A 13,414-nucleotide genomic window follows, 5' to 3' on the forward strand; every position below is an offset into this window, starting at 1 on the left:
TTATTTCTCAAGCCATCGTCTCGAAGAAGCTTGGATCATAACCCAGAGCTAACGACACATGACGCCATGCTCGTCAAACTCATCGTGGTGGTTGATGAGAGCCTCGTCCAAGCCAATGTGCCAGATGCCAACAGTGAATTTAATGGCATTGACAGCATCCAATCTGACCTCCATCCACACGGGCCTGACATCGCTCATCTCCTCCGAAAGCCAACTGTCCAGCTGAGCCTTTACTTTCTCGACATCACCGAGCTCGGGGTCAACAACCAAGCTACCATTCTCGTTCTTGAGCTCTTGGGCAAGTTTGCGAACGTCCTCACCAGATGGCATCTCGTTTGAGTCGACCCCGGCGTACTTGAGAAGCAGCTTGTCCATTGTGGTGTCTGTAAATCTTGTTAGCATCCGATGGCGCTATACAATGGAAAACTCACTGACCTTTTCCCCATGCCTTGCGAACCTCTGCTTGACGGATGATATCCACGTACTGCTGAACGTAGAACAAGATCGAGTTGTCGCGAGCGGTGCGCTCATCAACCACAGCGAAAGCGTCATCGGCGATCCAATCAGATCTGCCGTTCGAAGCAAGTCCGTGTTCGCCAAATTTGGACGCGACAAACACCTCGAGAGATTCCGCGGAGGCGTTGACGAAGCCGCTGGTGAAGGAGTGCACGGGTGGCTTTGTGGGTGTAGAGAATGTAGACTGTTCAGGATCCTGGACAAGGACCCATCTGTTTGGGAAGAGATCGTCCGGATCGTTGCGCTGTTGTGCCTCGCCGTGTTCGAGAATCTTGTTCACAAGCTGTGCAGGTCGTTAGCATGAGTCCGAAGGTTGAAATTTGGATAGTACCTCTACTGGGACTTTGGCCGTGACAAAGAGGGGAACCCAGGTTGCGTCACTCATTTTGATGAGAAAGAGAGACGTTGATGATGGCCGGGGAGAGAGAGAAAATGGGCAAGCCCTATCAGCAGCATTCAATACTGATGCCGAATGACGCGTGATCTGTTGTTTGCGCATAATCCAAGTCTCAGCAAACAATAGGCCACGTACTTGACGCTTGCACTATCACATGTCACAAACACAAGCAGCCTACAAGACACATTTGGCTAGGCGAGCGACTTGAAGGCCACGATTACCCGACCAGAAGCAAGAAGTAATGGTCCGAAGCTCTTCAGTGATTGTAAATATCGTGAGAGATTATTTGATTACTTTTAATCTGAGGAAACATGTATATCTGTATATGAAAGAAGGTTAACAAAAGAAAAAAGACGTCTGGAGTATTGTTCGAGATCCCATCTACTAGCCATAAATACAACGGGCTCCGTCATTCAATTGCGAACCGGGACCGGTGCTCTGAAGGACGGGTACTGCTGGGTTCGCCAAATCAATGCGCCAGATCTTGCCATCGCCATTATTACTGACCCACATGGATCCATTGTTGGAGCCATACGCAGCGCCGAACTGGCCTGTCAACTGAGTGTATGGACTGCCGATCGTCGTCCATGTGTGATCTGTCATACTCCATCTGGCGAGCTGATTCGTGTAAGGTGTGGCGGGATTCCTAAGAAGGGCATACAAATACTGGCCTTGACTGGGTACGTAGACCCAATCGACATTGTACGTGCCACTCGCGCCAGGGAACGTCGATGTGCCGGAACTGAGGGTTTGAAGATAGGTCGAAGAATCAGGTCTCATGTCAATCTGCTGCCATTGACCGGCTGTGTTGATCAACCAATAGTAACCGTCGGAGTCAATATCCGCAGAGTTGTATGTCTGAGCAAAAGTGCCAGTGAGTTGCTTGACAACCGTCGCCTTGGTGGTATTAAGACGAACGATCTGTCCCTGTTTACTGTATGCATACAAGTAATTATCCAACACGTTGAAACCCATTCCGTTGATTGGATTGTTCGAATTATATGCAGTAAGATCGGGGCTGAGTTGAGTATTTGTTCCTGCAGTGATATTGACGCTGTAGAGTCGCGTCACGCCGCTCGTGTCTTGTTGTACAAGATAGCCACGGGCATCGCACGCAAACGAACCTGCAGGAGCGGCACTGGGAGTTGCAACTATGACGGTGCCGCGGGTGGTTCCTTGCGCGGAGACTGTACTGGTATATGGAGAGGCTGCTGGCGCGATGGTTGTTGTAACGGTGGTGTAGGACTGGGGGTATCCGACTTGAACTGTTCCTGCTGTAGAACCTGATGGGGGAACCGTGCTTGTATAGCCTGAAGCGCCTGGACTCAAATAGGATGTCGTTGTGGTGTAGCTCTGGGGGACTCCTACTTGGACAGTCCCGGCGTTGGAGCCGGATGGGGCAACCGTGCTTGTGTAGCCCGAGCTTCCTGGGCTTAAGTAAGACGTCGTCGTGGTATAGCTCTGAGGCACTCCCACTTGGACTGTTCCTGCGTTTGACCCAGATGGAGCGACCGTACTGGTGTAGCCCGAGCTTCCTGGGCTTAAGTACGACGTCGTGGTGGTATAGCTCTGAGGGACACCAACTTGAACCGTACCGGCGTTGGAACCAGAGGGGACGACTGTGCTTGTATAACCTGAAGCTCCTGGACTCAAGTATGACGTTGTCGTGGTATAGCTCTGAGGAACACCTACCTGGACTGTGCTGGATCTTGTTCCAGATGGAGGAACTGTGCTCGAGTATCCCGACGCTCCTGGGCTCAGGTATGATGTCGTAGTCACGTACCCAGTAGCATCTGGAGTTGACTGACTTGTCTGGGCAGCTCCAATCACGACAGTGCCAGGCGTCGTGCCTGATGGAGGAATTGTGCTCGTGTATCCGGAAGATCCCGCGCCCAAGGACGTTGTGGTCGTTGTGAAACTTTGAGCGTAACCTACTTCGACAGTGCCTGGAGTCGTTTCACTTGGCGAATTGATAGTACTCGTGTAGACTGAAGCCCCGGGACTGAGATAGGACGTAGTGGTCACATAATTCTGAGCGTAGCCCACTTCTACAGTTCCTGGGGTCGACCCGCTTGGGGAATTGATGGTGCTTGTATAGGCCGAAGCTCCTGGGCTGAGGTACGATGTTGTAGTCGCATAATTTTGAGCATAACCTACTTCCACTGTTCCTGGAGTCGTCTCACTGGGCGAGTTGATAGTGCTCGTATAGGCTGTCGCTCCAGGACTGAGGTAGCTAGTACTGGTCGTATAGCTTTGAGGGTACCCGATTTCAACAGTTCCTGGGGTCGTTTCGCTGGGTGTATTCAAAGTGCTCGTGTAACCTGTGGCTTCTGGGCTCAGATAGCTTGTTCTGGTAATGACACTTTCAGGATATCCAACTTGAACTGTTCCGGGAGTTGTGCCGCTGGGAGAGTTCAAAGTACTTGTATAACCTGAAGCTCCGGGGCTGAGGTAGCTCGTTGTAGTCGAATAGCCTTCAGGATATCCGACCTCGACAGTACCAGGTGTTGCTTCATTTGGTGGCGTCGTGCTCGTGTAAGCAGAAGCTCCGGGGCTCAGATAAACTGTTGTAGTAGAATAGCTTTGAGGATATCCAACTTCGACCGTACCTGGTGTGGTTTCACTGGGGTCATTCAAGGTCGTAGTATAACCTGAAGCTCCAGGACTCAGATAACTGGTAGTAGTAGTCAAAGACTCAGGGTATCCGATTTGAACAGTACCAGGAATTGTTCCATTGGGTTGCCTGGTGCTTGTGTAACCTGACGCGCCTGGGCTGAGGAAGCTAGTCGTCGTAGTCACAGTTTGCGCATATCCGATCTGAACGGTCCCAGGCATTGTTCCATTTGGTGGAGTCGAGCTAGTATAGCCCATTCCGCCCGGACTGACATATCGAGTGGTTGTTGTTACTGTTTGGGGATACCCAATTTCGACAGTCCCAGGAATTGTCCCGTTTGGCGGTGTCGTAGATGAATAAGCGGTCGCGCCAGGCGAAAGATACTGAGTCGTTGTTGTCATTTGCTGAGCGAATCCGATCTGGACTGTACCATACGTTGTTCCATTGGGTTGTATGGTGCTGGTATAGCCCGTCCCACCAGGAGGAATGTACTCGGTAGTAGTGGTTATCTGCTCGACATATCCGACCTGAACTGTACCAGCGCGAGTGCCGTTTGGAGGCGTTGAGCTAGTGTAACCAGTTGCACCGGGGCTCAAATATTCAGTTGTCGTGGTTATAGACTGAGGGTAACCGACCTCGACTGTACCTACTGTTGTACCTTGAGGAGGTGTGGTACTAGTATATCCACTTGCCTCAGGACTGAGGAATTGAGTTGTTGTCGTAAGAGACTGGGGATAGCCAATCTCAACAGTGCCTGCTGTTGTTCCGTCGGGCGCCGTAGAACTAGTATATGCACTGGCTCCAGGACTCAAATAAGAGGTCACGGTACTCACGGACTGGGGATATCCAATCTCGACGGTTCCGGATGTTGTTTCCACTGCTGGTGTCGTACTGGTGTATCCAGACGCGTCAGAACTTAGGAAAGACGTGATGGTGGTGTAAGAATATGGGTATCCGACGACGACTGTTCCTGGAGTAGTGCCGCTCGCGGGTTCTGTAGAGGTATACGCGGTCTCGTTTGATGCCAAGAAAGATGTTCTACTTGTAAAAGTGGGTGGATAACCAACAATCACGGTTCCAGGTACGGTCTGATTTGCTGGAGAAGTGCTCGTGTACCCAGAGGCACCCGGAGATAGGAAGGAAGTCTCGGTTGTATAAACAGGTGCATATCCAACAATGACAGTACCTGCAGTGGTTCCCTGCGGAGGTATGGTGCTAGTGTAACCTGTCTGATCGTCTTGCAAATAGGTCGTCGAGGTCTCAACGGTTTGCGGATAACCATATATCAGCGTCCCGTCCGTGGTACCATCCGGAGCGATGCTGCTAGTGTAGGCAGTCGCACCCGGCGAGAGGAAGCTAGTCGTGGTCTGAATACTCTGAGGATAACCTTCGATGACAGTCCCTGGAGTAGTGCCTTGCGCAGTGACTGTGGTAGTGTACGCGCTCTGTCCCGGTTCAAGGAAGGAAGTAGTATGGTCATATTTTTGATCATATCCGACGATCACCGTTCCGGGGACTGTTCCGGACGCGGGTATCGTGCTTTGGTATTCAGATGCTCCGGGAGTAAGGAAGGTGGTGGTAGTGACTGTTGATTGCGGATAACCAACGATACGAGTGCCTGGAACGGACCCAATTGGAGGCACTGTGCTAGTGTACCCTTCACCGGCTGAGAAGAAGGTTGTTGAGTCGGTGTAGGTTTGAGGGACGCCAAAAATCACCGTTCCGGGAGTTGTACCAGAAGGTGCAACACTGCTTGTGTATGCCGATGCTTCAGGATCAATGTAGCTAGTCGTGGTCACTGTAGCCTGCGAGTAACCGACAATTCTCGTGCCTGGAACGGATCCGCTGGGCTGAACTGTGCTAGTGAAGCCTTCTTCACCAGCTGAGAGGAAGATCGTAGAGTCTGTGTAAGTCTCAGGAGACCCGACAATGACAGTTCCAGGGGTAGTCCCAGTCGGTGCCACTGTCGTGGTAAATGCCATATCGCCCGGCGCGAGATAAGTGGTTGAGGTGACCGTTGATTGCGGGTAGCCCACAACTATTGTCTCTGGCCCTGTACTGTCTGACGGGAGAGTACTTGTATAGCCAATTTCTCCGGCAGAAAGATAGCTGGTGCTGAGTCCTCGAGGTTCGCCGATGATGACTGTCCCAGGAGTATCATCATTCGAAGGAATTGATGAGGTGTACGCAGTAGCATTCGGATCAAGCATCGAGGTTGTGGTCACAAAACGACGGGGGCTTCCGATAACGACCGTGCCTGGCGAGCTCCCGGATGGACTGACAGTGCTTGTGTATGCTGCAGCGTCGTCTGAGAGAACAGATGTAATTGTTGTGTAATCGGTGCGAGGCGCGGAGGTAATGGTTGGCAAAGTACTTGGTACTGTCTCTGACAATCCAGTGCTCGAACTGCTGGTTTCGGGAGTCGAAACTGGTTCGCTGGTTCTAGAAGGGAAAGACGAAGAAGAAGAACTTGTTGGCACTGCCGCAGATGAGGAGGAACTGCTAGGAGGATCGCTGGTTTCAAGAGTCGAGCTTGTCTTGGCAATGATCGAGCTAGAAGACGAGGAAGAGGAAGCGCGTGTTGGTGATGAGGAAGGAATCAAGGTCGAGCTGCTAGTGGGGGAACTGCGGGATGACGAATAAGAAGACCTCGCGGGTACTCCAACGACAATATATCCCGAGTTTGTGCCAGACGCAGGAATCGTCGACGTAAAGCCAGTGGCACCTGCTGTCATCTGCGTGGTTCTTGTTGCATATCTTTGAGCTTGACCGACAATAACGTAGCCGGGCGTGCTTCCAACTGGAGGCATTGTAGAAGTGTAGCCAGAGGCACCTGGCGGCAATGTGCTAGTGGTAGACACAAATGAGGTCTGAACTTGGCCAACAACGACATAGCCGGAAGCAGTACCTTCAGCCGGAATGGTTGAGGTATATCCAGAAGCACCAGCTGGCAACAGCTGAGTTCTCGATGCGAACCTTTGAACTTGTCCCACCATGACATAGCCTGGGGTGGTGCCACTCGGAGGAACTGTGGAGGTATAGGCAGAAGCACCAGGGGGTAACATGCTAGTTCGCGAGGAGTATGCGGCTTGAGGAGTAGCAATGATCACATATGCAGGAATAGTTCCTTCAGCAGGTACCGTAGAAGTATAGCCAGAGGCACCAGGGGGCAATAGCTGAGTTCTTGATGCGAACCTTTGAACTTGACCAAACATAACGTATCCCGGAGTTGTTCCACTAGGAGGAACAGTAGAAGTATAAGCAGAGGCACCTGGAGGTAACAGGCTAGTTCTGGAGGAGTATGCTGCCTGCGGAGTAGCAATAACAACGTAGCCAGGCGTAGCCCCAGATGCAGGAACAGTGGAGGTGTAAGCACTAGCACCAGGTGGTAAGAGCATGCTTGCTGTCTCGAAATCTCCAGCCTGGCCGACTACAACATATCCGGGAGTAGTTCCGACTGCAGGTATGGTTGAAGTAAAGCCACTGGCGCCAGCAGGCAACTTCGAAACTGATGTGGCATAGCTTTGAGGTTCTCCAACAATCAGATATCCTGGGATAGTGCCAGAGGGAGCGACTGTAGACGTGAACCCACTTGCGCCAGGAGGCAGTAATCTGGTCGAGGTCGATGAGATGGATTGGGGCTGTCCAACTATAAGAGTACCAGGTGTAGTTCCAACAGGAGCAATCGTAGATGTAAATGCACTCGCACCAGGAGGTAGAGCTTGGACCGATGTCGACGAGAATGGGCGAGGTACACCGACTTGAACATAACCTGAACTTGTACCGACGGCGGGGACAGTAGAGGTGAAAGGACTAGCTCCGGCTGGCATCAGCGAGAACTGTGTCGCGAATCGCTGTTGAGGTCGACCAATGACAAGATATCCAGGAGTGGTACCAACTGGGGCGACGGTGGAAGTGTACGGCGCAGCACCTGGAGGTAGAACAACTGATGAAACCGAAGTGGGACGTTGGAATTGACCGACAACGACCGTCTCGGGCTGATTGCCCGAAGCGGATATCGTTCTGGTAAATCCGGGCGCTCCAGGAGCAAGAAGAGACGTTGAGGTTCTTTGCTTTGGCTGATCTTGACCAATGACTACGGTGCCTGGTTGCGTGCCTGAGGCTGGAATGATGCTGGTGTAGCCAGATGCGCCAGGAGGAAGCAACACAGTACTGGTTAATGCCGCTGAGGTGGCTGAAGCAGGGACGGCAACGATGACAGTGCCGGGAGACGTGCCTGATCCTGCAATTGTCACAGTGTATGGGGTTGCACCAGGAGCTAATGTTGACACGCTAGTCACAAAGCGCTGAAGTTGGCCAATGACAACATATCCAGGACTGTTTCCGGACGGCGGAACTGTCCTAGTATATGGAGTCGCTCCCGGCGGCAGTTGTGAGGTACTCGTAGCCATGGCAGATGGGAAAGGAGACCCAATAATTACTGAACCTGCAAAGGTTCCAGATGGTGCGATGGTACTTGTGAAACCACTTTGACCAGGCGCCAATCTTGTTATGACTGTCGATTGGGCACCAGCGGGACTTCCGACAATGACTGTTCCAGGAGATGAGCCTGACGGAGCTACCGTGCTCGTGAAACCACTCTCCCCAGATGATAACAGCAAAGTGCTGGTTGAGAGCGGAAGAGCTCCAACAATTACAGAACCTGAGAAAGTGCCAGAAGGAGGAATGGTGCTTGTATACGGTGTTGCGCCAGGAGGCAGAGTCGATGTCATAGTATCATAGCGAGCACGACCTATAACAACATAGCCTGGGTAATTTCCGGATATGGGAATAATACTCGTGTATGCAGTAGCTCCTTCTGGAAGGTAAGAAGTACTCAACTGATACCTGGAAGGCACAGGTTGACCGACAATGACCGTTCCAGGCTGATTATCCGCTGGGTAGAAAGTGCTAGTATATCCGGTGGCCTCAGCGGGGAGAAAGGTTGTGCTGATTTGGAAACCAGTAGGAGCTGCTTCACCGATAATAACCGTTCCTGGTCTATTGCCAGATGGCGACACGGTGCTGGTGTATCCAGTCGCCCCTGCAGTGAGAAGCGACGTGGTCAATTGATAGCCAGAAGAGACGTCTTGGCCGACGAGGATTGTTCGAGGTCCACCAAGAAAAGGCTGGAATGTGCTCGTGTATTCAGGAGAACCAGCCGAGAGGACAGTGGTTCTGACTTGGAATCCAGGAGGCACAGCTTGACCCACCACGATAGTTCCGGGCGAACCAGCTGAGGGTTGAACTGTACTGGTATACCCAGCTTGACCAGACTGTAGTAGTGCCGTGCTCAACTGATATCCACTAGGAACAGCCTGAGCCACGATGACAGTCCCTGGCAAACCGGCAGAAGGTTGAACAGTGCTTCTATATCCAGTCGAGCTAGCTGGGAGTAGCGACGTCGTCGTCACGAATCCTGAAGGAACAGGAGCACCAACAATGATTGTGCCAGGTACATTTCCAGACGGCTGTATTGTGCTTGTGTACGCAGTAGCGCCAGCGGACAGTGACGATCTCGTCACCACAAATCCAGAAGGAGCAGGAGAGCCAGCCACTATTGTGCCAGGCGCACTTCCGGACGGTTGAATCGTGCTCGTGAATCCGGTTGCGTCAGATGAAAGCACCGACGTCACAACCACGAAGCCAGAAGGGACAGGAGAGCCAACCAATATCGTACCAGGTCTGTTTCCAGAGGGTTTGATAGTGCTTGTATAACCTGCGGCGCTGGCTGGTAGCAGCGAGGTCGAGATCTCGAAACCCGATGAGACGGAAGTAGGCTGAGTGCCTACGATGACAGTACCAGGAATAGTTCCTGACGGACCGGCAACCACACTTGTAAAAGGCACATCTCCATCACCCAAGATCGTGGTCGATGTCGTAAAAGCATTGGGAGGCCCTGCAATGATGATCGTGCCCAGTGACACGCCTGAAGGACTGACGATTTGCGTGTAAGGACTCTCTCCAGAGGGCAGCTCCTTTATGCTGGTGACAAAGTCTACTGAATCTCTGGTCTTGTCTCCATGGCTTCCAACTGGATCTCCAGTGCCAAAATTCGAATTTCTGCTCGAATCAGTACATGTCAGACAGACGAAAAGCTTCGATCAACTCACATGGTTCGAGTCTCAATGACAGTCTCAGTAGTAGTAGTAGCTATACTGAGTTGCGTAGGTGCAGTCACTGTGACAGTGATTTGATCGTTGAAAGTCAAGACTGTGGGCGAAGCGACATATGTAGAGATCAGGACTGGACCAACGACCAGCGTTGTCGTGACTTTCAATTCTGGCCCAGGCGTACAGACATCATCTGATGGTGATGCCAAGGCCTTGCACACTGCCAGACCTATAAGGAACAACCTCGACATATCTGTTCAAGGTGGAATCGATTTCACCTTCTTCAGCCTGCTACACGCGGGAGGCGCATCTTTACTTATAAACCACATACCGAGTTTTGATGGGACCGCACGCCACCCATGGTGATACGTGATGATCACCCTAACGGCATCGACCTGGACGTTGTATGGCCTTGTCAATCCAGGCTGCACTCATCAACATAATATGCCGGGTTCATTGGGCTTGGCCGACATTTGGTACAACTGTTTCTAACAGTTGAAGAATTAGGAGGTCGATATGACTCGTTGATTGAGGCTCTCTAGAGAAGGAAGGCTCGGTGCGATTCGGACCCGGGCTCGAGAATCAGCACGGACCCACTTCGGTAGTCTTGGCATCCATTAGCCCTACTAGAATCCTCGGATCCTGCTACAAGTCCAACATCATTCTATCCGTCAACAACGTCCTCGCTATATACGGACGAAAGAAACAACCCATGAATCATGCTTCTGCTTGCAAGGGATGTGTTCCTGCATGGTCCACAACTAGTCCTTCGATGATGATTCCTGGGTACCGGTACTACCGGTAATGATGATTTGAATCAATTTGATTCTGGAATCCGTCTTGTCTCGGACGAGAAATCTTCGACCAAGGTATGCAAAATTGGCCAGAGCATTGAATTATGTGATATATATCTACAGTGCTTCGCTGTAGGCAGAAGCCCGTTACTAAACCTATATCTTGCTATCAACTCGGATACAGAAGATAGCAACATTTTTTTCTCTTTCCGCAACACGAACACGACGCTGTACACTGCCTTTGTATCAACACGTCAATCTTATCTTGGGCTCCTTCTATTGGACTCTACAATCATCTTCAGATTGATACATCTGTAAAGATGAGAAGCTCCATTGCTCTCTTCGGCCTTGTCGCAGGCGTACATGCTCTTGAACCTGCGTCCTCGCAATGTACAGAGTCATCAATCCATCATACGACAACCATATCAACAAGGACCTTTACTGCGACGTTTACGGCCATTCCATCACATATCAGTGCGGCTTCAGCACAGGAAGATGGCACCTCGTCAATAATATCTGTCACTCAAGCATTCACTTTTGCAGACTCCAGTATCACGACAAAATCAAGCTCTGAGATCACAGCCACAAGTTTCGCCACCGACAGCCCATCTTTCAGCACAGCATCAGATGGGGTCTCTTCTCAAAACTCTGCTTCAGCTTCCGGACCACAACCAAGTGATCCCAGTGCTTCAGGCGCAACTGGTCAATCGAGCATTGGAAACTCCTCTCCATCTTCCTCTTTCAGTTCTTCATCAATACTCGCCAGCGTCCCTACATCATCACAATGGAGCACCCAATCACGGTACGGCCCACCGCCAACAATGTCGACGTCAACCGCAACCACTGCAGGCAACTCGTCATCGCCGAAACATTCCGTGATCGCATTCACGGGTTCTTCGTCAACGACAACAACAACTGGCGGTGCAGCGTTGGTTGCTTTCCTTTTCACAATGCTTCTTCTGTAAAGCAGTCAAGTGCAGCATGGGCTTCGCAAACGGGCGTTTGGTTCAATTAGCGATTTAATCCGTATGAAACAGTTCTCTCATTCAATGGTTCGTCGATCAATGTGAGGATCTACAATGCAAGTGTCAATATCAGAGGTGCATGACGCCGTTGATGCTGGAACTATCAATTTGATTCCCATCACATGCGCTCCTCGACGGCTGACTTTGCAAATGTCGATGTGAGTAAGATCTTTATGCACCACGGTTTACGTTGCGATCGCCAAATAAGCTTATGTCAACGACCCAGCTTAATGAGATTTAACTACGGTTGTTTCATGCAGCTTCTTAAATGCATACAGTCAAAGATATTTCGGCTTTGCTCGCTCCAAAAGTGTCTATGCTCGAGAAACGTTGTCTTGTTTCATGTGATGCACGATACTGAGTGCGAGATGAATGGTGACGCTGAATTGCATGAGATTATGTAGGCGGTACTTATCAAATAGTGATGGTCTCCAGCAAAGACTTATGGATGGAAGACATGTACATGAAGTCAAGTCACTTTTGATCTTGCATCATGACTTTAAACTTACCTCTGTTGTCAGAAAAGAACAGCATTCTTGTCACACATTACATGTATCGCGCCAAATCTGGAAGTCGCCCATAGCAACTCTCCCAGTACTGATATTTCTTCTAATATCTTGGAGTCAAAGTCGAACAAGATTAGTGTTTCTCACGTGCTCGAGGTTGGACATGGTCGTTTGCTTACGTAAGAAGTAGGCGAACGTTTTGCCGTGATCAAGCTTGGCGACTCCCTATCTTAAGCGGCCATCTAACCTCCCCGTATGCAGAACTTTGTTACGCGCATGCTAAAGAAATGCACAATGTTTTTAAGATTAGTNAGGCAAACTAGGTATCTTATTAAAGCATTTAGATTTAACAATGTAGGAGAACTAGTCAAGCATTTTAAAGGACTTAAAGTGGAATTTAGGATTAAAACTTAAACTACAGTCCTACACACTTCTACCTAGAATGGCCTCGTCGAAAGGGAAAACTAGTAAGTAGAAAACGACATACGAGCTAATCTTAAGGGCGCTAACTTACTACCTAACTTCTAGGAAGAGGCATGCTAAGCTAGATGCTATATTAGAAATAGAATCTTAAACGGCCTAGAGGTAAATGGACACATAGTTAGCCCTTATAAGGCCCTTATAAGCAAGGTNCCTAATGTTAACTACGTAAGAGTATAGGGATATAAGGTACATTCCTATATGGACAGAGAATCCATCCCTTAGAACTTTAGAAGGGACAAACTTATAGATAAAGCTAAAGTTAGCATCTTTATAGGATATGTTGTAGATACAAGCAAGTAGTTCCTAATCTAGGCACCTAATATGAAGACCATTATTAAGACTAGTAACGTAGTCTTCTATAAGGATGAACCTAGTAGTAGCATCAATTACAACTTAGAAAGCAAGCATTAACTAAGTTATGCTACAACTAGAAATCTAAAGGGTAGGCCCGCTATAAACAAGGAAGATAGCTAAGCTACAGTTCCTCCTATACAAGCAAATCTAAAGTTAGTAGGAGCTGCTACATAACCTCCTCTATAAGAGGGAGATAAGGATAACACCTAGGAACTAACATTAGTAGGAGACAATAATCCTCCCTTAACTAATAGGGTAACTAGAAACTCTAAAACTACACCATCTTAACCTACTCCTCCTAAACTATAGAAGGAGGACCTAAACTAGAAACTAGTCTTAACTAAATTTAAGCCAAGGAAGGACGTAGAAGTCTAGATTAAGTTAAACTCTAGAAAAAGGACGAGGGATAAGAGTAGAATGAATTTTAGTAAGGATAAGCCTATAGAGAAAAGGCTCTATTAAGCCCTCTTTGCCCTAATGGCTATGTACACTACAAGTGATGACATAGGTGCAAACGAGGACTATGCTAAAATGTTAAGAGCATTAGTTAAAGAGTTTAAGGCCTACTTCTCCATAGAATTAGATAAGGAGATAGCCCTAGTAGCATAAGGC

At 49.6% G+C, this 13,414-nt stretch overlaps 3 protein-coding genes across 3 annotated transcripts; 1 reads left to right on the plus strand and 2 right to left on the minus strand.

Moving 5' to 3' along the window:
* Positions 1-48: 48 nt before the first annotated feature.
* M438DRAFT_383841 (uncharacterized protein) lies at positions 49-901 on the minus strand (the record flags this gene model as incomplete). Its single annotated transcript, XM_029908951.1, has 3 exons — positions 49-383; positions 436-799; positions 848-901. The coding sequence occupies 3 exons, from the start codon at positions 899-901 to the stop codon at positions 49-51; spliced, it is 753 nt and encodes a 250-aa protein (XP_029764459.1).
* A 405-nt stretch (positions 902-1,306) lies between these two features.
* M438DRAFT_237078 (uncharacterized protein) lies at positions 1,307-1,609 on the minus strand (the record flags this gene model as incomplete). Its single annotated transcript, XM_029899476.1, has 1 exon — positions 1,307-1,609. A coding segment is annotated over one exon (303 nt), but the record flags the coding sequence as incomplete, so codon positions are not given.
* Positions 1,610-10,554: 8,945 nt separating this feature from the next.
* On the plus strand, positions 10,555-11,548 carry M438DRAFT_341891 (uncharacterized protein). Its single transcript, XM_029904614.1, has one exon. The coding sequence runs from the start codon at positions 10,755-10,757 to the stop codon at positions 11,397-11,399; it is 645 nt and encodes a 214-aa protein (XP_029764461.1). The 5' UTR covers positions 10,555-10,754; the 3' UTR covers positions 11,400-11,548.
* Positions 11,549-13,414: the final 1,866 nt, after the last annotated feature.

The sequence above is a fragment of the Aureobasidium pullulans genome (genome assembly GCF_000721785.1).
Source record: "Aureobasidium pullulans EXF-150 unplaced genomic scaffold scaffold_2, whole genome shotgun sequence".
In the NCBI taxonomy this organism is placed as follows: Eukaryota; Fungi; Ascomycota; class Dothideomycetes; order Dothideales; family Saccotheciaceae; genus Aureobasidium; species Aureobasidium pullulans.